The sequence below is a fragment of the Panthera pardus genome, unplaced genomic scaffold, assembly GCF_024362965.1.
Source record: "Panthera pardus isolate Hobbes unplaced genomic scaffold, ASM2436296v1 HiC_scaffold_22, whole genome shotgun sequence".
In the NCBI taxonomy this organism is placed as follows: Eukaryota; Metazoa; Chordata; class Mammalia; order Carnivora; family Felidae; genus Panthera; species Panthera pardus.
This window is the reverse complement of record NW_026526788.1, coordinates 7,318,137-7,344,084: the sequence shown is the minus strand read 5'-3', so window position 1 is coordinate 7,344,084 and position 25,948 is coordinate 7,318,137. Positions and strand designations below refer to the sequence as shown.

The window sequence follows — 25,948 nt, the reverse complement described above, 5'->3', positions numbered from 1 at the left end:
CTCCTAGAGAACAGTTCATTCCCCACACCTCTACACCTAGCGATAAGTACCAATGCTTTCTGCAGCTCAAAGACAAGCATGTGAAAAAAAAATTTCAGGGCCATCCAAAGATAACCAGACAGGAAACCACAGAACCATCTACAGATGTTCCTGACTTACGATGGTCCAACTTCTAATTTTTGACTTCCTATCGGCATAAAAGCCATTCGCATTCAGTAGAAACCATACTTGGAATTTTGGATCTGTAGCTTTTCCCAGGCTTGTGCTATGTGGTAGGGTCCTCTCTTGTGACGCTGGTCAGGGACAGCAGCTCCTTGCCAGCCGCAGGACCATGAGGGTAAACAACTGATACACTTACCAACATTCTGCACCCGTATACATGGCCCTTCTGTCGCTCACTTTTGGTACGGTATTCAACTACATGACAGTCAACACTCTGTTATAAAACAGGCGTGGTGTTAGAAGCTCTTGCTCAACCGCAGGCTAGCAGAAGTGTTCCGAGCACGATGAAAGTCAGCTGGGCTGAGCTATGATTTTCAGGAAGTTAGCTGTAGAGAATGCATTTTTGACTTATGGTATTTTCAACTTACAATGGGTTTATCCAAATATGACCCCATCAGAAGTCAAGGAAGATCCGTATCTCCAGAAAGGAAAGGCTGATAGTCTTTGAAGTCTACTTACCACCTTCCAAAGAAGCTCACATGAAAACAAAAGGAAAAGGCGGGAAGGCAGTGGAAAGCACGGTCTCGACATGTATATTCCTGAGACAACAGGAGCAAATATCAGCATCTCTTCCCAAAAGAGAAGGAATCACCACCTGTGAGGCACCGGCCAGGATGGGCAGTCCTGGGGGCACAGACTGATCTTCCTGAATACAGGCCTGCCCTGGCCATGGCATAAAAACTCTTCAGAAACACGGTGCAAAGGAGAAGGGCCCAGAGGTGAAGGCTGTGTTCCCATGGCTTGTAGGAGGAGGTTTTCACACAGAAAGCCTGAAGGATATTCAAACTATCAGCAGTCCCTCCTCTGTTATATTCCTAAACGTAATCAAGAGGCACAGAAAATGTTCTTTAACCCCTGAAACATGGTGGCTGAGAACAATATCTGTTGAAGGAGTTTCCCAGGAGTAGCTGTTACCAAGAACTGTCGGTCCCATTCAGCGGTGGGCGAGGCCACTCCTTCTTCATGAAGAATGTACCGGCAAAGCCCCTAGTTTAAGTCCACAAGAACTATAATACTGACCACTGTCTTTCTCAAAGATGAATTCTATGCCAATCAGCACACTGTGCTAAATGACAAAAAAAAGTACTACATGAAATGCTGAGATAAGCCTGTGTTACTGAAGGCTATACATTTGCATTTGGTTTCTTTTTCAATGAATTAAGCCTATAGACATAAACACCTATATTTTAGACTTTTCCACAGAGAAAAAGGGAAGAAGGTCTTTTAATCGAGATGTGTAATAACTATGGTCATTGACATAACACAAGTTCCTATCTCTACCTGGAAGAGATTATTACCCAGATAAGGACCAAAAAAAAAAAAAAAAAAAATCCACCTTGAGTCTGACACGGTTGTCTGCATAGCAATCTATTTCATGCTATCAGTTAGTTATTAATTCTTTCAGCAATTTGGTTCTAGGTGTGGCCTGCCTCTTGTAAGACTAACTGTTCAATTTACTAAACAAAAATGTGGCAAGACAACACCTATACATTTCTTTCATGCTTGTTAAACTAGCTTTAACTGATGATAATGCCATAAAATACCCATTTCAGGTCACATTTCCTGAAATGGGTACTCAGAAAAGCTTACGGGATTTTTCTGAATGAAACAGAACAGGGCCCGCTGAGGGCTGGGACATTTGGGCAGAGGCCCACAGCATGAGGCTCAGGGGTAGAAAGGTCTTAGCTTTCAAGCCCACCAATTATGAAACAGTACTGTTGTCAGATCCAAATCAGTTTGGGGCATTGTCCAAGCGCTCTGTGACTTTGAGATTGCCGATAGCTTGCTTTCCCCAGCGAGTGGAGACGCCGGGAGGCTCGCCGTGTCCACCCTGGCCCGCATCCTGTGGGGTGGGACGAACTGGCCCCAGGTAAGCGGGGGCAGTGGGCCCCAGGAGAGGCGGAGGTCAAGCCCGGCCCAGCCTGCAGTCATGGCTCAGAACTCAGATTCTATTTCTGACTCTGACTCCATGTAACTGTTTGTCCTTCATGCCCTGACACTTTCCCAGCTACAAAAACACGGGATAATTGTCACGATCAACTCTATGAAATTGCTGAAAAAATTATCAGGAGGAGAAGAACTGTGAAAGCCGGTCAGCCAACGTTACCTACTGCACTGGTTCTGAACACACTCTCATGTACGCCTACCGGAAACCACTCTGTGGTTTAAGTTGATTTTTCTAAAAATGCTCCATTTATTTTTCTATTTACAATAATCACTTTAATGGTGTGTTCTTTTCCACTCCATAGACTCCCAATTTGCCAAGATTTCTTCTAATCACTTTCGTGTGTGTGTGTGTGTGTGTGTGTGTGTGTGTGTGTGTGTTTTAATATTTGAAAAGTAAGGGGTGGGGAGCATCTAGAAAGCTGCACAGATTTATAAAATCTCCGGTTAATGCAGGAGAGGAGGTCAGAGCTGTTCCTCTGGAGTAAACGTGATTTCAGCTTTAGTGTTTAAAAAGGAGACAGTGCCCTCACAAAGAGCAGGGAGCCCACTGACAGAGAGGGCAGAAATTCCTGCCCCTTGTGGCTTGCAGAGGCAGAACGTTCTGGTTCACCACAAAGCTTCACCGTCCCCTCAGCCGAGAGAGAGATTCCAGTCCACACACCACGTGAGGACACGCGCTGGGCGATCCATACGATGGGCCACTCCAGAATCACATCAGAAATCAGCAACATAGCCTTTCATTTAAATATTCAGACACATAACCATCTTGGAAAACATTTAAGGAAGCGCTGTGGACCCAGAAGTCACTCACAATATTGACTGGTCAGCATAATCATCTGATCTTGAAAAAAATCCCAAACCTTCAAGGTTGCCACACAACATCATACTCACACAACATTACAAAAAAATGTAAGCAGAGAAAGAAGTATGTAAGCATTAAAGGCTTACTTGTAAGGATCCTGCCTGTGCGACAACCAATTGCAAGACGGAGCCCTAATGTTAACCAGGGACCTAAGCACACAGTGGGCAGCCCTCGGCTTACAGCTCCAAGATCCTGCTAGGTAACACAGCGTGCAACCGCTCAGGTCAGCAGTCGCTGAAGAACAGCAGCCCTAAAATCTGAAGCCTAGCTCTGTGACCGGCTCAGCATCTGGTGTGGGCAAGTCGGCTCCTCTCTCCTATGGCTTGTTTCTTCCCCTAAGGAATGCACCGTTGACCTAATTCAACGAGGTGACTGTGATGCGTGATGAATTAAAGAGAACGCAAAATATGTCACAAATGTAGAAACACAAAAGAACAGCACTCAGTGATGGCAATAATTCAGAGAGAGCTGAGGTGCTTTGGGGTTTAATTTAAAAGGGAATTAAACCATTGCATAGAAAAACAGACAGCCTACAGTCACGATCTCAGTCTACTTGAGCATAAGAGATATTCCACCTCCAATAACTAAGCATAAACAAGCTGTTGCTTAGCACAGTTCATAAACTGTTGCAGTAATACAGACAGAAAAGGGAGGCGAGAAGGTCTGGGATCCAAGAAGCCGGAAAGATGCCAGGTCTTCTTCATCTTTTCCGGATTTTCCACAAGTACTCACACCACTGGTCAGAGAACAAAGAACATCGTTAGCATCTCTTCACTTCCTCAAGGCACAAGGTGTTCAGAACATTAATTCTGGCTGATAGCAGGAAAAAATATTATGCCTGTGTAATTTTTTTTTAACGTATTCCCAAGAGACAATTAATATAAAGGGCTACATTTGCATCAGGACTTGGTTCCAAATACACTAAGTATAAAGAGCCTTAAAATTTAAGTCTTGTAAGGGGCACCTGGGTGGCTCAGTCGGTGGAGTGTCCGACTTTGGCTCAGGTCACAATCTCACTGTTCACGAGTTCAAGCCCCACGTCGGGCTCTGTGCTGACAGCTCGGACCTGGAGGCTGTTTCGGATTCTGTGTCTCCCTCTCTCCCTGCCTCTGCCTGCTCCTCTCTCAAAAGTAAATAAACATTTAAAAAGTTTTTAAAAATTAACTCTTATAAAAAGGCAAATCCTTGAAATAAAGATGAGTCACTTTCCCTCTAAAAAAAAAAAAAAAAGGCAAATCCCATTTCATCCCATTGCAAATGGCAGACACACACTGATTTCTCAGACTTTCATATGCCTGCAAGCCGACACCAAAACGACCACAGTAATCCTGTCTTACTCACCTCTGTATCACCCACAGAACCCAACACCCAGCAGGCATACCTGGATTCACACAGAGAGGACTAGCACTTATTTGAATTTTCAACACTTGAAATGGTGACAATTCCAGTCATAAATAAGCTGGAAGCTCAACAGTACCAAACACTGCTTTTTTTTTTAATGTTTATTTATTTTGAGAGAGAGAAAGAGCAAGCAGGGGAGGGGCAGAGAGAGAAAGGGAGAGAGAATCCCAAGAAGGTTCTGTGCCTGACTCAGGGCTGGAACTCACCAACCATAAGATCATGACCTGAGCTGATATCAAGAGTCAGGCGCTTAACCGACTGAGCCACCCAGGTGTCCCCAAAATACTGTTTTTAACTTGAATCCCAGGGATACTCAGAAATACAAATTTAATTACTCAAAGACACAGTAAGTGGGGAAAAAAGAAGAAGTCTTTTTCCACTGATGATTCACTGCCTCCCCCCCAAATTCTGTCAGCAAGCAGCGTTCGGGGGTCTCTTCTACCCAAAGTTAGGATGTCTGGCAATCTCAAATTGGGGGGTAGGGTAGCCTACGAACAACTCAAGGGGGGCTGTCACTATCAGAGTCCTTAAAGGACCTGGTGGGAAAGCAGAAAAAATACTGTCAGAAATACCTGACGTGGGACACCACGTAAAAAAAATAGTTACAAACAGAGAGGGAGGGAGGCAAACCGTAAGGGACTCTTAAATACAGAGATCAGACTGAGGGTTGATGGGGGGTCGGGGGAGAGGGGAAAATGGGGGATGGGCATTGAGGAGGGCACTTGTTGGGAGGAGCACTGGGTGTCGTATGTAAGTGATGAATCAGGGGAATCTACCCCCAAAACCAAGAGCAACTGTATACACTGTATACTAGCCATCTGGACAATAAATTATATTAAAAAAATTAAAATAAAATAAAATGCTGGTGTAAGTGATACACTTATAAGCGGGGGTCTTTGCTCTGTGCTCCTGACAGGTGCCTGGAGCATGCTAACACTCAGTATTTGCTCAATAGGATCTCATTTGCCAGACTTTCTGGGACAATTAGTAAAGACGAAAGCAGTCAGATTTTTTTTTTTTTTTTTTTTTTTTTGCTGAAAAAATAAAAAAGACTGAGGAGTTTAAAATCTGTTATCTGTTCAAGTTCCAGGTTTTTAAAAAATTATCGTGTCAAACTTCATTACGGAATCCTTAAATGTTAAAAGAGACTCTGTAACCTTGCCAAAAAAAGAAGGAAAAAAAAAAAACCCCTTGTAAAAAAATAAAAGACAACCTCATGGCTGAGGGTATCCGAAAATAGAATCAGGCTAATGGATGATCCTTTAAGTGGGTAGGTTAAAGATGGCTCTCCCAGCACTTGGAAAGATAGTTCCACCCATGTCTGGTTTTCATCAGAAATTCTGAACCGTGCATTTTGGGCTTCAGTCACCAGGCTCCTAAGACTGACTTCCATTTAGGTCCTGGGCTGTTCAGAATACAGAAAGAAAGGTTCTGTAAAGCCCTAAGGCTGCTAACAGGAAAAAAAAAAAATGGTTTTTAGGTTTTTTCACAAAGCCAAATCTAGCCCAGACTGATTCCGGCTTGAGGAATGGCCTCTCCAGTATGTGGACTCTCCTCCACAACTTCCAGAAAAGGACGGGACAGATTAAAGTTATGAATTTGGAAAGGGGTAAGGACAGCTAATCAGGCTACTTTGTATCGGGAAAAGTCTAGGCTTCAATAGGAAACCTGTGCCTTGTCTACAGCACCCCATCTATGCTATTGTCCAACTCCTAAATCATAGATAAAGGAGAGCAGTCAAATAATTCTTGCCTATAGACAAGAAAGGCATTCTGTTCTGTACAGGGACCATCCTCCTTCCTCCCATAGAAAAACGTCTCCTGCCCTGTGGACGTTCATCTCGCTATTCCTAACCTATAAATGTGCCTCTTCTTTGGATTTTCTCTTGAACTGCTCGTTAACTCCTCTTCATTTTTCTTTAATGAGTTAAATAACATCTTTAACATGCATTCACTTCTATGTTTGTGTGAGAGTCACGCTTTTTACCTTTATTTAAGAATTGTCTTTTCATACTTCAGGCTTTAGGGTCCATTTTCTAAAGACAGGTCAACCCTCAAACATGCTAAAATATTCGTTATTCCGATCAAAATGTTATTGATTTCAGTGAAGACAAGAATGATCTGCGGAATCGAAGTCTATCATTTGCTGATCTTAAGTGACGGTATGCTTCCCTTGTCCTGTGAAAATGACAACTGTCCTAAGTCTCAGCTTACTGGATTCCTCTTCCATGTCAAAGCCTCCATTTAAAGTCTAATACGTGTCCCCATGTTCCCTCTCATACGAATCACCATAAATAATACTAAATTTGGGTTGAATTATTTAGCACGTTTCCCTGTTTCATAAAGATCTTACATTTATCTAGAAGCTAAAGTATTTCCATCTGTTAATTTCCTCCCTGCTCAAGAAAATTTCCCACAAACATTTTATCACCACTTACAGGAGTCTTTATTACTCATGCTCTTGATTTTCATTTCTCAGCTCCACTTACTCATCTCTAAATTCCTATTATCGGCAAAGTACGTAAAGTAACAAGCAAGAACATCAGACACGTCTCTGCTCCACCGATTCCCCGTGTTTTGAAACCAAAAAAAAATTGTTTTGAATTTTTTGGAAACAAAATTTTTAAATAAAAATTTATAAAACTTATTTTTAAAACCTTTTATTTAAAAAAACCCCTAGCTCTTCTAAAGGACCGTTAGTAAATGATCTTGGTGAAACTCCCCCGTTGTAACTGTTGAACGGAAAAAGGCAGAGGTTAGAAATACGCAGATTCTACCCAAACTATTCGAGGGCTGGAAGCATATGTTAAACTAATCAGATCAAGTATCTTCAATATCAAAGTCTCAGTCATTCTTGCTCTAAAAGGTTTTTTGTTTTTTAAATAAAGGAGGTGGGGGTAAGCTCAAAGAACCACATGAAAGCTCTCAGGTGCCTGGTCAGCCAAGACAGAGCAATTCCCGGGCCAGGAGCCTGACTTAGCCACTGGCTGGGAGTTCTCTGGGGTCACACCTGCCTCCCCCAAGCTGGCATGAGCTATGTGGAGAATTCCTTTGAGGACTTTCTGGTAAGCAAGCATCTACAGCTCCCAACAAACAGCCTTACATATGATTGATCCTGAGCTATGCTTCCCAAAATAACTTGTTCCCTTGCAGCCTGGGTAATTATGGGCAAGATGTGGCTCAGTGACAGGGCAAACCCAACTGTTGCTTGGTTTTAGGCAACAGCAACGTTTATTATACTTTTATTATTCTGTTCCTGAGGATGAATGCAAGGCTTTTCTTTAGAAAAGCAAACTGATGTTTCCCTCCTCAGCCCATCCGGGGAACTGAAGAAACAGTTCACCATAATGTTACTACTTTCAGGGACCCAAATAAATGGCTGCCTCATAAGGGATTACAGCGCTCATTTAGAACGAAACAGCTCTCCGTAAGACACCACATGCTCTGCATTGGTGTTTTGGGCCAGAGCGCAATCCTAAACCAGAAATAGTCCCCATCAGGTACGTCTACAGGATTCCTCTCCACAGGGGAAACCTCTGGTTAGCAGAAGGGGTAAAAACAGGGGAGCCGGCCATTTCCAAGGTTCCTGCTCACTCCGTCCTGAGGGAACCAGGCTCCGATTTCCTCCTTCAAAAAGTTCCTGCCTAGGGCTCATGCTGAGTGGACAGTGTTCACAAAAATATACGATGAAGCCTTCGTATCGTGAGCCATTTCAGACAATCACATACTATGATACAAAATTCATAAACATATGCTTCCATACTATAGCATAAAGTGTTCTAGTAGACGATATGGCAAAATGTTAACACCAGTTTTCTCTAGATTGTGACTTTTAAAAATTTCTTATCCATATTTTCTGTAGGGAACGTGTATGACTTATGCAGAAATGTATCTTAAAAAAGTAACTCGGGGAAGTATACGCAACGTGTTAGCCTAGATTCTTTGGTCTTCATCCTGGTTATCCGTAATTACGTTAAGCTAGCTTTACTTCATTAATCCTCCATATTGCTCCCTGAAAAAGAAAAACGACCTAAATTGGATATAATTAAGCAACCCCAGATTTCTGAAGTTAGCCAATGGAGGGCGCCTCCAGGATTTTTTTTTCAAGTTTCACATTAAAATCCCTATTTCGACATCACATTTCAAAACCCTAATGGAGAAGGTACACACTGTCCAAGTTCTAGGATCGCAGAACAGAAATCCTTTGGAGTCCATAATATCCAGTTACCCAGATGCCAGTTACAGCAATACAACCCACTGTCACACACCAGGTATTTCTGACAGGATTTTTCCGGCCTCCCTACCAAGTCCTTAAAGGACTCCACCAGTGACAGCCCCACCTGTGTCTGACTATAGAAACACGGGGAATTTTTACAGTAAGCATGATTTTATCACACAGTAAATGTACTTATTAGCATTGCTGCACTCCCAGAGTTTACATATATAAATATATATATACATATATATATATACATATATATATATATGTTTTCAAATATAAATATAAATACATAAAACTTAAATTGTCTGAAGAACAAAGCTAGATAGAATTTGACTTTGGTGACCGCGCTACCTATTTAAATAACGTGTGACCCTTCGTTTTTCAGACTCGCAAAATAAGCATTCTTAAAGCACAGCACATATTAACGTCAAACTGTCTGAAGTGTGAATCTACACAGTATTGATGAAACCATAAAGATAACATATCAAATACCAAAAGCACATGGTGGCATGCATTTCAGAGGGGAGCCTGACCCACCGTGGGGGGTCGGTGGCCCCGTGTCCCTCCACACACAGGGCTCCACCCCCATGGCTCTCTGCAAGCCTTGGCCTTCTAAAAGATACATGAATTAAAAGATTTGGAAATTACTAGACTCTGGTATTTAAATCTGTTCAAAACGTAAGAAATCTCACTTCGCCAATATCTGCATTTTTTAAAGTTCAGAAATAGGCCCGTATTTTGAGAAAAGGCATTGCTATCCTATATATACATTACTTGGGTCTCAACATTATTTTAATGTTCTGAGGTTGCTACGTGTATGTCCTCGGAACACAGGGACCACAGAGTCTGCATCTAGCCTGGACCACTTCTGAGAGTCCAAGGAAACGCGGTTATTGCCACAGCCCCCAGTGGGACCTTTCTGGGCAGACTTGGATGTGGGCTTCCTACCTCTCACTCCACCTTTTCGTCATATCCCTTCCTGAAGAACAGAGGCCCTGAGAAATGAACACCATGTCATACACCTTAAATTTATACAGTGTTGTTATGTTTTTTAAAGTTGTACTGTATTTAATTTTATTTTTTATTTTTTTAAATTTACATCCAAATTAGTTAGCATATAGTGCAACAATTTCAGGAGTAGATTCCTTAGTGCCCCTTACCCATTTAGCCCATCCCCCTCCAGTAACCCTCAGTTTGTTCTCCATATTTATGGGAGTCTCTTCTGTTTTGTCCCCCTGCCTGTTTTTATATTATTTTTGTTTCCCTTCCCTTATGTTCATCTGTTTTCTCTTAAAGTCCTCATATGAGTGAAGTCATATGATTTTTGTCTTTCTCTGATTAATTTCACTTAGCATAATACCCTCCAGTTCCATCCACGTAGTTGCAAATGGCAAGATTTCGTTCTTTTTGATTGCTGAGTAATACTCCATTGTATATATATATACCACATCTTCTTTATCCATTCATCCATCGATGGACATTTGGGCTCCTTCCATACTTTGGCTATTGTTGATAGTGCTGCTATAAACATGGGGGTGCATGTGTCCCTTCGAAACAGCACACCTGTATCCCTTGGATAAATACCCAGTAGTGCAATTGTTGGGTCATAGGGTAGTTCCATTTTTAATTTTTTGAGCAACCTCCATACGGTTTTCCAGAGTGGCTGCACCAGCTTGCATTCCCATGTTATGTTAATTATATCTCAGTAAAGCTGGGGGGGGATATAAAATAAATAAAAGTGAGTTTTTGCACAGAGTGAGGTAGCCTGGGACTTGGCATGCATGCGGCCACCCTCCCCCCCCCCCTCACTTCCAGGACTCCCCTAGATATGCACACATGTAAGCAGGCAAGGGCCTGATCTAGGTCTAAATAAAATCCCCGGAAGCAGTCTTGGCAAGACTGCCCCTAAAAATAACCTTTCCCCAAGAACCCTTTAAATGTCTCTTCTCTCCTTCCTCCGGCTGTACTCTGGGGGTGGTGGAGGAAATAAAGACACAGATGTATCAAATTCAGCATCCTCAGACACCTTCCCCACCTCCTGTCTCTGATCCAAGCTCACCGTCCAACGCGGTGAAAGCAGAGGTCATACGAACTAAGAGGGAACTAGACCAATAACCCTGCAAGAGGTTATAGGGTCACTTTATCAGATCAGTTTGCAGCAGGAGGCGAGAGAGACTCCTTACACACAGCACACACCCTATCGGCACAGACACACGGGCACAAACTCGTAGCAGTGAACCATTCACATTTACAGGATGCTAAGAGGCTTTGCCTCTGCCCAAAACGCCTCACACCATGCCAGCCTCTCCTCTTGTCAGCCTGAAATCTATGCGGAGGGTTCTTCCTGGAATTAGACAACGGGATTATCATCCTAGAAAGGTTACCTTTAAAATGCGGGTGATGTCTGGAAAGGCAGGTCTTGGGAATCTTTCATTTAAAGGAAGAAGGTGAGGGGCGTCTGGGTGGCGCAGTCGGTTAAGTGTCCAACTTGGTTTTGGCTCAGGCCATGATCTCACGGTTCATGGGTTCAAACCCCACATCAGTCTCCATGCTGAAAAGTGCGAAGCCTGCTTGGGATTCTCTGTCTTCCTCTCTCTCTGCCCCGCTCCCCCTCACTCTCTCTGTCCCTCAAAATAAATAAATAAGCTTAAAAAAAAAAAAGATTAAAGGGAGCAGGTGACAAATGGCCTCCTTCAAAGTTCTGCTTTGTGCTGAGTCTTTCAAAAATTTTTTACGGAATAAAACACTGGTTGAGCATAAAAACTGTTTCCCTTTTAGAGGTGGACATCCCTGGTAACCATTTCACAATGTATGCATATATCAAAACATCCTGTACACTTTAAATATCTATAATTTTTATCTGTCAACCAATTACACCTCCATAAAGCTGGGGGGGAAAAGAATCAGACATCCCCTATCCACGAAACAGGTTTTCCTTGGCCAGTTGGCAGTTGGGTTCAGAAGGATTCACTATGTTCTGCATTCTCCCTGGTTTTGTGTATGTTTGAAACTTTCCATAATGTGAAGTTAAAGAAAAGCAGAATTCTTTTAATTTTTTTAAAATTAATCTTTTTTTTTTTTTTTTTTTTTTTTTTGAGAGAGAGAGAGAGAACAAGCCAGGAAGGGGCAAAGAGAGGAGAGAATCCCAAGCAGGCTCCCCACTGTCAGCATAGAGCCCAATACAGGGCTCAAACTCAAACTGAGATAATGACCTGAGCCTAAACCAAGAGTCAGATGCTTAACCAACTGAGCCACCCAGGAGCCCCAGCAATTTTTTTTTAATATAAAGAGAGTCCTTGGCACTGCGACGTCACAGTGTTTATGCTGAATCTTGGTGGGACCCAAATCTTAGAGAGCGTTCCTGCACTAAGACAGCACGCCTGCACGGGGAGAACTGATCTGTGCTCTTGCCTCCTGGAGTCTCGTTGGCTGGTTCCAAAAGAGAGCTGACTCGAGTTCTTAGGCATCATGAACTCTGGCTTCTTTTGGAACTGAGTCAGACCAGCAGTTAACTCCAAAGGGATGCCCTTAATGGCGAGTCCTACTAAACTCCATCTGAGAGGGTTTTGTTAGCTTTCCCTGTGGTGCCTTTTCTCCTCCTGTAGGTACCTCTGTTGGACGAAGCAACTGCTACACAGCCTGACCTGGAGAAAAACCCTTGAATGACAGTATTTACCATGCCCTAAAACTCAGTTCTCTCATTTCATCAGACACTCCCAGTTGAACACATTGTGGAACGAAAAATTCACAGGCACACACAGCCTTCCACAAAGGCAACAGGTTATTGGTAAGTGAGAAATTAGGAATACAGAATCCCAGAATTCTACTCAGAGTTGTAGGTGATAAGTCTGAGTACAAAGCAATTGAAAAACCCCAGAAAACGATTAGTAGTTCAAAGCACAGCCTTCAGAGTTAAGCAGCATGGCTCTAAAACTCAGCTCCGTCCCTGGTGGACCAGAATATGCCATAAAATAGCAGCATCTCTGCATTTGATAAAGCTCTCATTGTGAGACAGAACTGTATCTTTGTAATCTAGAATTCTGTGTGTGTTTTCTGGCTACACTTCCCCACCCTCAACAACCCTTGGACAAGTCACTTAACCTGGCTGAAAAAAAGGAGAATAATAATACTCCATTCTCAAGGTTGTTGTGAAGATTTAATAAAATAATATCTATGGTTATAACAGTGCCTAGTAATTCTCAATAAATAACTGCTCTGCCCTGCACAGTGCATAGTTTGGGATACTAAGGATAACAGACCAAATCCCTTCCCCACCCTTTTTCTTAATCTTTCACATACTAAAGTATCACTTTTACTGTCTTGGAATTCTTTTTGTTTTAGTGTTATACTGAAAACAAATTTTTCTTGTAAATATTCTTCTGTTTCAAAATTTAACAGAATAGATCAAAGTATGCAATAAAATAATCAGCCACTTCCTATTTCATAAATTTCCAATAATAGGATAGAAATTACACAGTTTGCAAAATGTAAAATGCATGCCTTGCCTTTTTCCAACAAATCTCTCCCCACATCCCAGCCCAATCTGACGCTCACCCTCTCACCCCTGCCTCCTCTCAAAAGTGTGTTTGTTTCAAAATAGAAAAATATTATCCTCTGTGGGTGACCTCTAAACTGATTACAATTCTGAATATATCTGTCATCATTTTCTTGACCAATACTCTCCCAACCCCAAATACTAATAATATTTTCTAAAATCCTCAAGACCAAATATCTAAATGAGGGCAACAATTCATTCTACTCCCTTAATTATATAAATGATAACATAGAAAAAAAGGAAACCTATCTGGGGGTTAAATTCTACATTTAGTAGAAGATGAAACAAATTCTACTGTCTTCAGCAATCCTCGTGACATTTTAGTATAGTCTTCCTCAGGAAAGCCTACCACTGGCCATTTGAACTGCAGTAAGCGTTTCATGCCACAGACCTGAGCACATCACCATAAATAATTTCTTACAGCTTTTCACCTCCTTTGAAAGCATAACTCAGCTCATCGGCTAAAAGATATCCCATCCCACGGTGCCAAATCCCTGCGTTTCTCTTCCAGCAACTAAATCAATTCAAATGCCACATTCAGACTGGCGAAGCTCCACTGGAATACCAAGGTGAGATTTCTCCAGGAAGAAAATCAAAGACGTTGTGACAGTTCGAGTTGTTCCAAGTCCTCTGATGTGTCCCCATCTTCATGCAGAGGAGCAATGCTCCCAGGTGCAGGCAATGACACTGCTTCCTCTACAGCCTTTTTTTTTTTTTTTTTAATGTTTATTTATTTTTTGAGAGAAAGACAGAGTGTGAGTCGGGGAGGGGCAGAGAGAGAGGGAGACACAGAATCCAAAGCAGGCTCCAGGCTCTGAGCTATCAGCACAGAGCCCAACGCGGGGCTCAAACCCACAAACCATGAGATCGTGACCTGAGCTAAAGTCGGATACTTAACCGATTGAGCCACCCAGGTACCCCCCATCTAGAGTCCTCTTGTCTTCTCTGGATTTCTCCCATGTTCCCCTCCCCATAGTTTCAACCATTGCCTATGAGCAGATAACTGCTACACCTAAACCTCCAGGCTTGACCTTTCTCCTTGATATTTCCATTGAATATCAAGCTCTTGATCCAAAGCTCCCATTTTTACCTTCTATGAAACCCAACGATCCCTTTACTTCCCTAAATGAACACCAAAGGCATTAGAGATAAGGCTAGAAATGATTAGAATTCAGTTTTATGGTTTGGCTATTGCATGGTATTGGTCAAGGATCTCAAATACAACGGGACATAGTGGTAACATAGTTTTACTGGGTTGAACAGAAGAAACTGCAATTTTTGGAAGTCGAAGTGGTCAATATTGAGAATTTCATACGTTCATCCTAATACGTGTAAAATACCTCAAAATTCTAATAAAGAGCAATGACATTACGTAACTTCTAAATAATTATTTTCATGGAGCAGTGGCTCAGTAGGTTAAACGTCCAACTCTTGGCTCAGGTCATGATCTCATGGTTCATGAGATCGAGCCCCGTGTCAAGCTCTGTGCTGACAGCCTGGAGTCTGCTTGGGATTCTCTCTCTCCCTCTCTCATGCTCTCTCTCACTCTCTCAAAATAAATAAATAAACTTTAATAAATAAATATTACTTTCACATCTTATTTGACTATCATGAAATAACTTAAAGATTCCTTATGACTGTAAAAGGTAGGATTTCTTGGTTGGCCAGTCTCAATTATAATTGTCTATGTAAGACTCAATCACAGGTTCATATTCAGTATAGGTCTCATTTGCCCCAAATAAGTGTATATTCACCTCTTTGTCCATTTGGTCCTCATGATCACTAAAAAAGGAGATTTTTCCAAGACAGCATGCCTTTTAATGAAAAGGTTGTCACAGATACTATTAAGAATCTATTTATAATGTATAACGATTCCTGGGGGTTATAACTAACAAATTTACCTGCTGGCAAAAAGAAACAAACAAAGCAAGACAACCCTAAGTCATGCTAACGTCTTAGTCATGAACTTGGCCTGTCCTTTCCAGGACACATATATTCTTCAGAATCACCCACGTCTATTCTCTCTTATCCAGTTCTACTGGGAAGTACAGCACATTTTCCAAAAAAATTGGTTTTACCACAAAAACACACATTTAAATTATACTTATCTGAATCATAAGTGAATTTGTAATTTTCTTTATTAAGTGGGTAAAGATTTTCAATCTGGAAAATAAAACTGGTCATTTCAAATCAAATTTAGGTTACCAGAAACTTTGTTCATTAAGATGGTGACACATTATAATTTAAATAAATCTGCATGTATGAAAGTTTAATTCCAAAAATCTCTAAATTCCAATTATTTTTAAATTAAGCAGCTTGTCTTTGAAGGCTCAATCTTAGACTAAGGATTAAGTCAGACAACTCCATCATGTTGAGGACTTGAGAAAAACACTTTAAGAAAATTTTTTTTTTAACATTTATTTTTGAGAGACGGAGCACGAACGGGGGAGGGGCAGAAGGAGAGAGGGAGACACAGAATCTGAAGCAGGCTCCAGGCTCTGAGCTGTCAGCACAGAGCCCCATGCAGGGCTTGAACTCATGAACTGTGAGATCATGACCTGAGCCGAAGTCGGATGCTTAACTGACTAAGTCACCCAGGCGCTCCAAGAAAATATTTTTTAAAAGCACTAGACAGTAAGCATGATTTGGAGTTAATACATATATAGCTCAAGGAGTTATAAAGACTGCAAAACTAGGTTGTTAATTATTACACTTAAAAATTTTAATTGTACTAAATGCCTTTTGGAAATAGAACTCATAACTTTTTTCATTCCACAAATGAGTTCAGAGTCTGAGCAGGCTCAGTGCAGGGCTCCGGGAACCAGAGAGTGTCTGCCCACAGCCCTCAGAGGGAGACCAAAACACTACCAGGTGACCCATGTTCTAGAAGGCTAGCCTCCTGGAGGAGGGACCTGATGGAGGAGGAACTCCAGAATGAGCAGAGGACATAGGGGCTGGGCATAAGGCAAAGGGGTGAATACCACTCTGTGGGGTTGGACCTTGAACCTGTGGGGGAGAAATGGAATAGTAGACAGAGGCTAGGTGAGACCTGGCCTCACAAACCACTGCATGGGGTCCAAATTCTCTCCTGATGGCAATTAAAAAAAAACACAGAGGAACTTTAAGCAGGAAATACCATGACCAGGCTTGTGTTCCATAAAGATCATTCCTGCCAGGATCATGGAGAAAAGCCTGCAGAGAAGCATGAGCTATGGGAGGGTGACAGCACAGGAGGCCACCACCCTAATCCAGGCAGGAAACACAGAAGCTCTGAAGACCTTAACGTATATAACAGGAGGAAGGGGCAGGGTCCAGAGGACTTCAGCAGATGGGCTCCACCAGAGTTGACAGGGAGGGAGGCACCAAGGATAACTCCCAGAATCCCGCTTGGGTGACACGGAGGAAGATGTTTCCATTCACCGCGACAGGAAACCACCCAGGTGGGACATTAGGGAAATATTCTCTCCTTTCTTTCACCAGCCTAGTGGAATGGGGTGTCCTTCCTGTGCGCTTCGCACTGACCTTTCTGTCTCTTGAACTGGGCTGTAAGTTCCTTAAGGCCTAAGGTGGTGTCAACTCAATTCTCTATCCCTGGACACGAAAAATGTCCAACGAATGAAAGAAAGAAAGACCATGCCTGTGGTCCGTTTAGATTTTGCTCTTCGGTAGGGCTGCAGGTAAAAAAAAAACCAAAAAAGCAAAGAACGTTTCCGATCTGGAAAATTGCAGGGAGGGGGACAGGTGCGTGCCCCCAGATGTGCGTTTGTGTAGAAAATGTTCCCCCCAGACTTCTTTGGAAAGACCAATCCCTTGCGCTCAAGATTTTCCTTCCTTTGGAATTTGTCTAGCACAGCAGTTAGCAAACGTTCCCCCTAATCTTTGCTCTCTGTTCTTTCTGGAAGAATTAGTACCGTTCCCAGGGAAACAGCGGTACAATTCTGACTGTCCTCCAACGTATTCCGTACCGACTCCTCTGCTCATCATGGTGGCTCCCCCGCCCACTCGGGGACTGTGCCTTTTCTGTAGGTGTCTCCCAGCTGCAGCCACTGACTGCAGCTTTCTGACAGCTTTCTGAAGCCACGTTCATTAAGTTTCCCAGCTAAGAATTATATCCGTCCTCCCACACCCTTGTAGAATCTTCTTTTGAGTTCAAGTTTCTTCCCTGGTGAACTTGGCTGAAGGCGTGGGGCCCCAGCGTCTCGGGGAGGGTCTGAAGACAAAAAGTGACTTTTCTGCCTTACCACTCGAACCAAGTGTGTATTTAGAACAACCGTCCCTCCGGGGTCAGAGGTGTGTTGGTGCTCATACTAGATTCTGCCTTTCCACACCTACCCATCGGCATCCTTCTCTGGACATCAGGGGCCCCTTAGAACTCCAGCCCTCCCTTCAAGTGATGGATGGCCTCGGGAACACATGACTTGTCCCACAGCCCCGGAGCTCACCCCCCTGCCCTGGATGACATGTCCTGTAAATATGCCACTTTCTATCTCCTGGCAGGTAAACCGATTCTCCTCATCAGTTTGCTTGTTCCTTGTCAATACCATGGTCTTGACTTTCCAGTCCAGGAGCTCTGACGGCGGGATCATGTCTGCTTAACTGGATTTATACAGCAGCCTCCCGTGGAACAGCACAGGGCCATTTAATACTTTTATAATCCCTCCTGACCACTCTCAAATTGATGCCTTCCTCACCATTTCTCCTACCAGCCCCTAGATCTAAACCTGGCCACTCTACCCTGCGGGTCCCATCTCAGGCTTCTGCCTGGGTCTCCTGGCCTCAGGTCCTCCTGCATCCGATTCATTCCGCAAACAGTCGGCTTCTTCAAGCACGGCCCCTTGGACTCCATCACCTGCAGCCTGGGTCCCCTGTAAGCTGGCCCTCTCTCTCTTCTCTCTGAAGTTCAACCTGCATCCTGAGCTTTAGCTAAGCCTGTCTCTTCCTGCTCCCTCAAGCACATCAGAAGCAGCAGACGCATCCAAGAATATGGAGCTGGGTGTCCTAGGCTGGCCACATTGGCCACTTTCTCCTTTCAGGCTCTCACTCTCTAAGCTTGTTCCCTTCGCCCTTTGTCAGAGGGTGGTGACAGGGGTCCAGGAAATAAAAGGGTGAGGGTGCTTTCATAGCACGAAAGGGTGACTGGCCACTCAGCTGATATTTAGTTACTACTTAAATTATGGCCTGGCCCAAGTCCTACTCCTTTACAAAGCTACTTCCTCATTATTCTCACCCACGATGACTTTCCTGATTTGACCTCCCATAATTTTTGTTCTTTACACAACGAGCGCTGGCACTTAATGTTAAACAACGTCTTATTTTCTAAGTTCAAGTGTGTAAATCCATTCTTTTTAAAAGTACACCAAGGGGCGCCTGGGTGGCTCAGTTGGTTAAGTGTCCGACTTTGGCTCAGGTCATGATCTCGTGGTCTGTGAGTTCGAGCCCCGAGTCAGGCTCTGTGCTGACAGCTCAGAGCCTGGAGCCTGCTTCGGATTCTTTGTCTCCCTCTCTCTTTGCCCCTCCCTTACACCCTCATTCTCTCTCAAAATAAACGAATAAACTTAAAAAAAATGTATATCAGGGGAGGGGGATGATGGGAAGTTAGTGTTTAGTGGGCACAGAGTTTCAGTTTGGGATGCTGGAAAAGTTCAGATGGATGGGGATGATGGCTGCATGGCCATGTGAATGTATTAATGTCACTGAATCGTACCCTTAAAAATGGTTAAGGGGCGCCTGAGTCGCTTAGTCAGTTAAGTGACCAACTTTAGCTCAGGTCGTGACCTCATGGTTTGTGACTTTGAGCCCCATGTCAGGCTCTGTGCTGACAGCTCAGAGCCTGGAGCCTGCTTTGGATTCTGTCTCTCTCTCTCTATCTCTCTCTCTCTCTCTCTGCTCCTCCCCCGTGTGTGCTCTGTCTCTTTCTGTCTCCCTCTCTCAAAAATAAACACTAAAAAAAATTTTAATGGTTAAAATGGTAAATTTTATATATATTTCTCCGCAATAAAAAAAACAAAAGTACAGCAAAGTCACTAAGGAACAAATCTGTGCTCTGTTGTCCCCCAGCAGTCCAAGTGCAGACCTACTGCACAGCTAACCACCATTACACCAGTTGCTAAAACAAATATTTGCCACATGAAGGTAATAACATTTGAACATGTATAGTGTCTAAAGCCCCTTCAACGTAAACTGATTTAACCCCTGGATCTTGAAAAGCATGACGAGGTGAGAAAGGTCCCACGTATCTTTATTTTCTAGATAAAGAAACAGAAACTTGAAGGTTTAGGGACTTGATCGCGGTCAGAGAGTACCAGGGAGCGCTGGGATTCCTCTAGGTCTCATCAATCTGAGAAAGTTCACAAGCGTTTCATCAACCGTTCACCTTGTTGGAACACACAGTGCCTTTTCTCCAGGGAAATATTCAGGCAGAGGCAGACTGCAACATGCAGCGGGGAACAGCTTCACCTTGTGCCCTTAACCAGCAGCTGCTCTCCTCAGAACACAGAACTCTCAGGTCCCTGGGCTCTCTGTTTAACCTGGACCCTGTGGGCAGCTGCTCCCACACGTGTCCGTCCATGCTGCCTGAGCTGACACGGCGACACTTTGGCCTGGATGGCAGACTTGCTCCAGGGTGAACCGTGAATCGGACCCTCTAAATGACAGACATGCAAAACAACTTGACTTTCTCTCCAGAATGATTAAAACCAGTGAGAGTTCCGAACACAGAATAAATGAACCACTCTCTTATTCTCCCAACGACTGGTACAAAAGTTTATCCGTCCTCTAGCCATAAACAAATTAAGGATGTAGGGACCCTTTATACTTCAAAACACATAGTCATTTCCTTAAAAGGCCTGTGCGAGGCTCCCAGAGTGAAGGACAGTGCCCCAAGCTCACAGAGATAGCACACATATTCAGCATTGCTGTTCTCACAAGTCACCTCCTGATTAGGCTTCCGTTGAACTGAAGGTTGAATGTGTTCCTTGGTTCCAAGAGAAGCTTGCTTCTAAATACCAAAGCTCTAGGAGTTTCAAAAGTCCACTGAAGACAGCCTAACTTACATGAATATGTATATCCCTACCCCTGTTACTAAACACCCCTGAAAGAGAAAGGGAGCCCTTCGAAATGCCTGCACATACTTCTGCTAAATTCAGTGTCTTCTGAATTGCCTCTTTTTGGAAAAAACACTACACTTCCTCAAAAAAATTGAAAATGGAACTACCACATGGTCCAGAAATTTCATTTCTGGGTATAAAACCAGCAAAATTGAAAGCAGGGTCATGAAAAGGTATTTGTACACCCATGTTTATACCAGCATTATTCACAATAGACAAAAGCGGTCCAAGTGTCCACCTGCGGATAAATAAACAAAACGTGGAAGATACATACAGCGGAATATCAGTCAGCCTTAAAAAGGAAGGAAATTCTGACGCAGCCCGTAACACGGGTGGACCTTGTGAACATTATGCTAAGTGAAATGAGCCAGACTCAAAAGGACAAATACCGTTATGATTCTACCTATATGAGGTCCCTAGCGGAGTTAAATTCTTAGAGACAGAAAGTAGACCAGTGGTTGCCAGGGGCTGGGGAGAGGGGAGAATGCAAACTTATTCTTTAATGGGTATCCAGAGTTTAGTCTTGGAAGATGAAAAGAGTTCAGAAGATTGGTTGCATAACACAACAATGTGGGTATTCTTAACTCCGATGAACTGCACACTGAAACGTGCTTAAGATGGTCAATTTTATATGTTTCTTACCAAAATTTGTAAAAATCATCAAAAAAAAAAAAAAGAAAGAAAGAAAGAAAGAAAGAAACAAGCACTCTACTTTTGTTAAGTCCTTCTGTACCAAAGAATTCCACACCAGGGAGCAAGGATTACCACAGCCCATGAGACTCTCTGAACCGTGGATATAATTAGGCACCGCATCCATTATAACGCCACAGACGTCATCGTGTGTTACCAGCATCTGTTGACAGATCTCATACCCAGCATATCACTGAAATGGCAAGTGTGGAGAAGGTAGCCCACAATAGAAACAATGGCATTTTACCCTTGTCCCGTTCCAACAGTTTGTCTCATACGACATAAATAGAGGCCACTGCTCTGGCTACACTGAGCTCACAGCTCGATATTATTTTATTGACCTGAGTAGGTTCTATACCAAAAGTAGAAACAGAGTTCTCTTCTGGATCTGTTCAGACCTGTGTCCTAATGCAGTGGATTCCCCACTCACACCCGCAAGATCTGTGTGTGAGCTCAGATTTAGCTTAAAAATAAAAATAAAAATAAATTCTCACTTTAAACTTAGCATTCTTTTGAATCGGGAACAGGAAGTATAATAATGTATGTCAAGGGCTATCCAATTATCATATTATATTCATGCAGGTATCCCAAACTTAAAACAAAAATTACAACAATGCCATTATATCAAAAAAATATTGTGAATGCATTAAAAAAAATATGACAGGAGATATATGTCAATGTGGCTTTTGGAAACTGACATCAGCTCTATCCAAAACTAAAAAACAAAAGCAGAAACCACTGTGATCAGACTATTATTCCTAAAAATGATGGGCAGACTATCTGCCCAATTCCTTAGCTATTTACTGTTTCCCATACAAAAAAAAAAAACAAAAACAAAAACATGACCATGAAAATGTACCAATCAAAACTTTGGGGAAATTTTTTAAAGAGAAACACTCACGCTAAAAATTAAAGTCACTTTTGCACTTCTGCTTGACCACGCATCACCTAGTCCAGATGACACGTTCATAATCCATGTGTTTTCCCTCACAGTGTCATTTAAAAATTGTAGAAGATTTGAAATTTTATTTTCCTTTACATTTATCACTTCCAATTCTCTGGCTTCCAAGAAAGTGGGGATAGTGGAAGTCTTAGGAAACTAACGTGGAGGGTGAAATGTAGCCAAATTTGAGGTTTAAAGTAGTAACAGTAAATGTATTTTACCAGAGAGGGTAGACAACCAAAGAGGAATCTTGATATAAGAACAATGCTTGGCTATTTGACAAGTATCCAAATAGGGAGAGATCGTTCCAGGAGAGATCCTTCGCTAACACTGCTCACTGGGAGAGAAAGTACAGATGTACGTGTTTCCCACGGCCGTACACTAATTCACCAAGTAACACAGCACACTCACTCACAGTGGCAGCTACATTTCCTATGCACGCATATGGTCAACAGAGGTTATTCACGTCAAAGCAGGTCCTTAGAAGGGAAATCCACTTTGCTCCACCCCCAGAAAAATAGGGGAGGCGGGAGTGTAGGGCACTTTGCTTTTGTCATGACACTGTCATCATAAAGTTGGGTTCGCAGGTCTGCGATGGCATGCCTGACCCCACCAGGCTCTGTGCCCAGTCAAACAGGAGGTGGGTTTAGCCTCCTGATGAACATTCTCTACGTGTTCCAGCCAAGGGGATCAAGAAGAAACCTTGAAATAGTGGAATATTCCACTGGGCCCCCAGAGCGCCAACCAAGTTGGGCAGGGAGCTTTCAGAGTTGGCTGACTCCCTCGTCCCTGTGTGCTTACCTCAATGAACCACAAATAGAGCGTGAAATAATTATTACTTCACTGGTGAATGTCTAGTGTCCATACAGCATCCCTCTCTTAGGAGCCCCAAACACTTAAGAAATGATTTGCAAATCTACTCTTCGGGCAGCCCTGTGACTATCCCGTTGACGCTGATGTTCACTTGACATTTTCATCTGAGGAGAGATGGGCTGGGGGCAAGTGAACACAGTGGTGCAGGTTAGTATAACTCTTGCGGCGAAGGTCACAGACGCCAGGGGTCAGGAGCAGACCGACCTGAGACTTTCAGGTTCTGGTCTGACACTGGTTAAAGCAGAAACACATACACTGTTCCCCCTTTAACGTTTTTCGTTTTGTGACTCTTCAGTTACTTACACACGCGCGCGCACAGACACACACGCACACGCGCGCGCGCGCACACACGCAGGGCGCCCGGGTTCGTGCCCGTCCCTGGACGTGTTCTCCTTCCTCACGGGGCACGCGGGCTACGATGACACGGGACAACACAACACCTCCACCGCGCGCCCACTCGCAGGTGCACGCAGTGGGCGAGCCCGCGGGGGGACCGGGACACACAGACGCGCGGGCCGAGCCCGCAGACGGCGGGCACGGGGCCCTTGCTGACCTTCCTCTGCTGCTTCTCCCAGGCCGGGTCGAGGAGCAGGTCGCGGTCCCACTCCTCCTCCTGGATCATGTACTCGTCATCTTCGTAGACGTAGTTGTACTGCACGCCGGGCTCTATCTGGTTCATGGCGCTCGGGGGGCCGGGGCTGCGGCGGGGCGCGCACGGACTGACGGACGGACTGACGGACGGGCGGGCGGGCGGAGACGCGGCGGGGCCGGCGGGCGCGCGGAGCTCGGCAGAGGCGCGGGCGGCGGACTGGCGGGCGCGGGGTGACCTTCGCGCGGCTCCTCTCGGGGCGGCACGCCTAGACGCTGGGTCGCGGGCGAAGCACCAGCTCGAGCCGCGAGCAGCTGCCGCGCCGCTTAATACCCGCGCCGCCCGTCACGTGGCCGCCGGGCCGCGCCCCCGCCCCGCCCTCCGCCCGCCCCCGCCTCTGCCCCCGCCCCCGCTGCGCCGAGCACGTGCTGGCGGGCTGGGACGCGGGGCGGCTGGGGGTCCCCGATCGCCCGGCTGCAGCAAACCTCCTTGGCCGCGAGCGGAGCCTGCATGCACCAGCCCACGCCTCCCACTTACCCTTCTGCCTCGCGGCGGGCTCGGTTGCGGGCGCCCGAGCCGGTTACGGGGCGGAGGGGAGGAGGGGTGGGTGTACGCGGGCCCGGGCAGGGGGCACCCATGGTCGGGATCCCTGACCACCTCCAACGCCTCCAAGTTTTCCAGATATCATTTGCATATTCACGTTTTCCACCTATTTCCATAGATAACACGCACATACACGCCTGAAAAGTAAAGTTTAAAAGCTACAGAATCCCCTCGTTTTCTTCTACCCGCCCTCACCTGGGGGAAATCAAGGCAGGGGACTTGGATCAACCGTGTTAAAATGTCAGGAACCGAACCAAAGGCGGGAAGGATCAGCTCTCACCTGCCAGTCATAAATTTAAAAGAACTGACAATGGAGGACAAGCAGCCAGCTTCATGTTACACTTAAAACTCGCCTTGATATGTTGCACATAAGCCTTTTCATTCCTGTGGTCTGGTTAGCTGTTCCCTATCGGTTATGCCCTGGAGGAACCGAGGTGAGGTCCTTTGGGACAAGCAGGTTGAAATTTTTTTCATCGAATATTTATTAAGCGCTTCCTGTAATCCACACACTGGGATACTAGATGTGAGCTGATAGGCAGGAAACGTGCCTTCTGAAGTTCATGTCCAAATTGAATAAAAGTTGCCCACAGATGCTCCATAGCTGTTCGTGATTCAAAAGCTTTTAATTTCTTCACATGTTTCAAGCTGAAACTATGCTCAGATTTATCATTGTTCCTCAGAATTTTTACATCACTTACTTTTATTATTTTGAGCTTTTTGCAAAACGACTTTGACAAATTAGCATATATGCTGCATTAACATTTTGTGAAACATACTCACTAGAAAGAACATGAACTCCATGAGAGCAGAAATTTTGCCTTGTTCACAGCCGGAATTACCAGCAACTAGAAGGATGTCTACTACTTAGTAGGTGCTCAAATATTTGTTGAAGGAATAAGCACTCTTGGAAACAGTGACTGCACTAATTTGCCTGGATTTAAACTTAAGATTTTAAGCTTATATTTTGCATTAAAGTCATACTCTCTGAACAAGTTTGTCACTAAACTTTAACAATTAGAAACTGTATCGACAATGATAAAAACTGTCATCTTAGTCTTAAAAAAATTAACTGGGGGACCTCAGATTCCAGCTGAGATGGAATAAAAGCCAGATTTACCATCCGTCCTGAAACAACCAAAATCGAGGGGAAAAATATCTATGAAACAAAGATCTTCAAGACGTTGGTCATCAGGCAAAGAAGGAGGATGATGGAAGGAAATAAAAAAAAAAAAACATGAAAACTATGATTTCCCCAGTTTATTGCCTAGAGTAGATTCTAAGGTGCAATACAATAAAAGGGGACCCACGGGTAGTTCAATGGTCTCCCTAGGCTGGGAGTTCAGAGAGACCAAGGTGGCTAGATTTTGCAAGACCCAATTACAGAAGAGGAGAGAGCTGCAAAGAGAGAGAACCCTGGAGATTTCCAGAGACTGTCCCTCTAGTCTGATCAGTGAATGCATGGGAGAAAAATACCCGAGGCCAAGGAAGGAAGCAGCCAAAAGACCCGGAAGCAATGGTCCTTGGAATTCATAAAGGGCCTGAGTCGTTCCTGTTTTCCTTAACCAGAGTGGAAAACCTCACAATTCACGGGGCATCAGATGGAGTATTCAGAAGTGGGGGGAAATTACCCCTACACTAAATGATATACTGAGACAGCCATCTCAGAGGAGTAAGGGGAAGACTGCGCAGCATTCACACAGGGCCAGGCGGGTGTCTGCTCCAACCACCGGATGGCAGAGACTCATAATTCACAGAGCAGTGGAGCAGAGTAGAGTACTTGGGAATGACTTGTCTCAGTACTGTGGAACTAATTATTCCTTGGCTACTCCTAGAATGAGCATGACTCTAACCCAGACTAGCAAATCATCAAACAGTCATAAAAGTCACAAAAGCAAGACCCAAAAGGATAAACTGTTACCAAGTGACTGAACTGTTT

The 25,948-nt window shown here is 44.1% G+C and overlaps 1 protein-coding gene across 2 annotated transcripts in view; it reads right to left on the bottom strand.

Annotated features, from left to right (window-relative positions):
* The window catches only part of ACTN2 (actinin alpha 2), a 72,094-nt gene extending 48,416 nt beyond the window's left edge, over positions 1 to 23,678 (bottom strand). The window contains exon 1 of one of the 2 annotated variants that reach the window (XM_019418903.2): positions 23,374 to 23,678. In XM_019418903.2, the coding sequence (XP_019274448.1) occupies positions 23,374 to 23,499 (126 nt within the window). In that variant the 5' untranslated portion in view covers positions 23,500 to 23,678. The remainder of the gene's footprint in view (positions 1 to 23,373) is intronic. The other variant, XM_019418904.2, reaches the window with a different exon arrangement.
* Between the last annotated feature and the right edge of the window lie 2,270 nt (positions 23,679 to 25,948).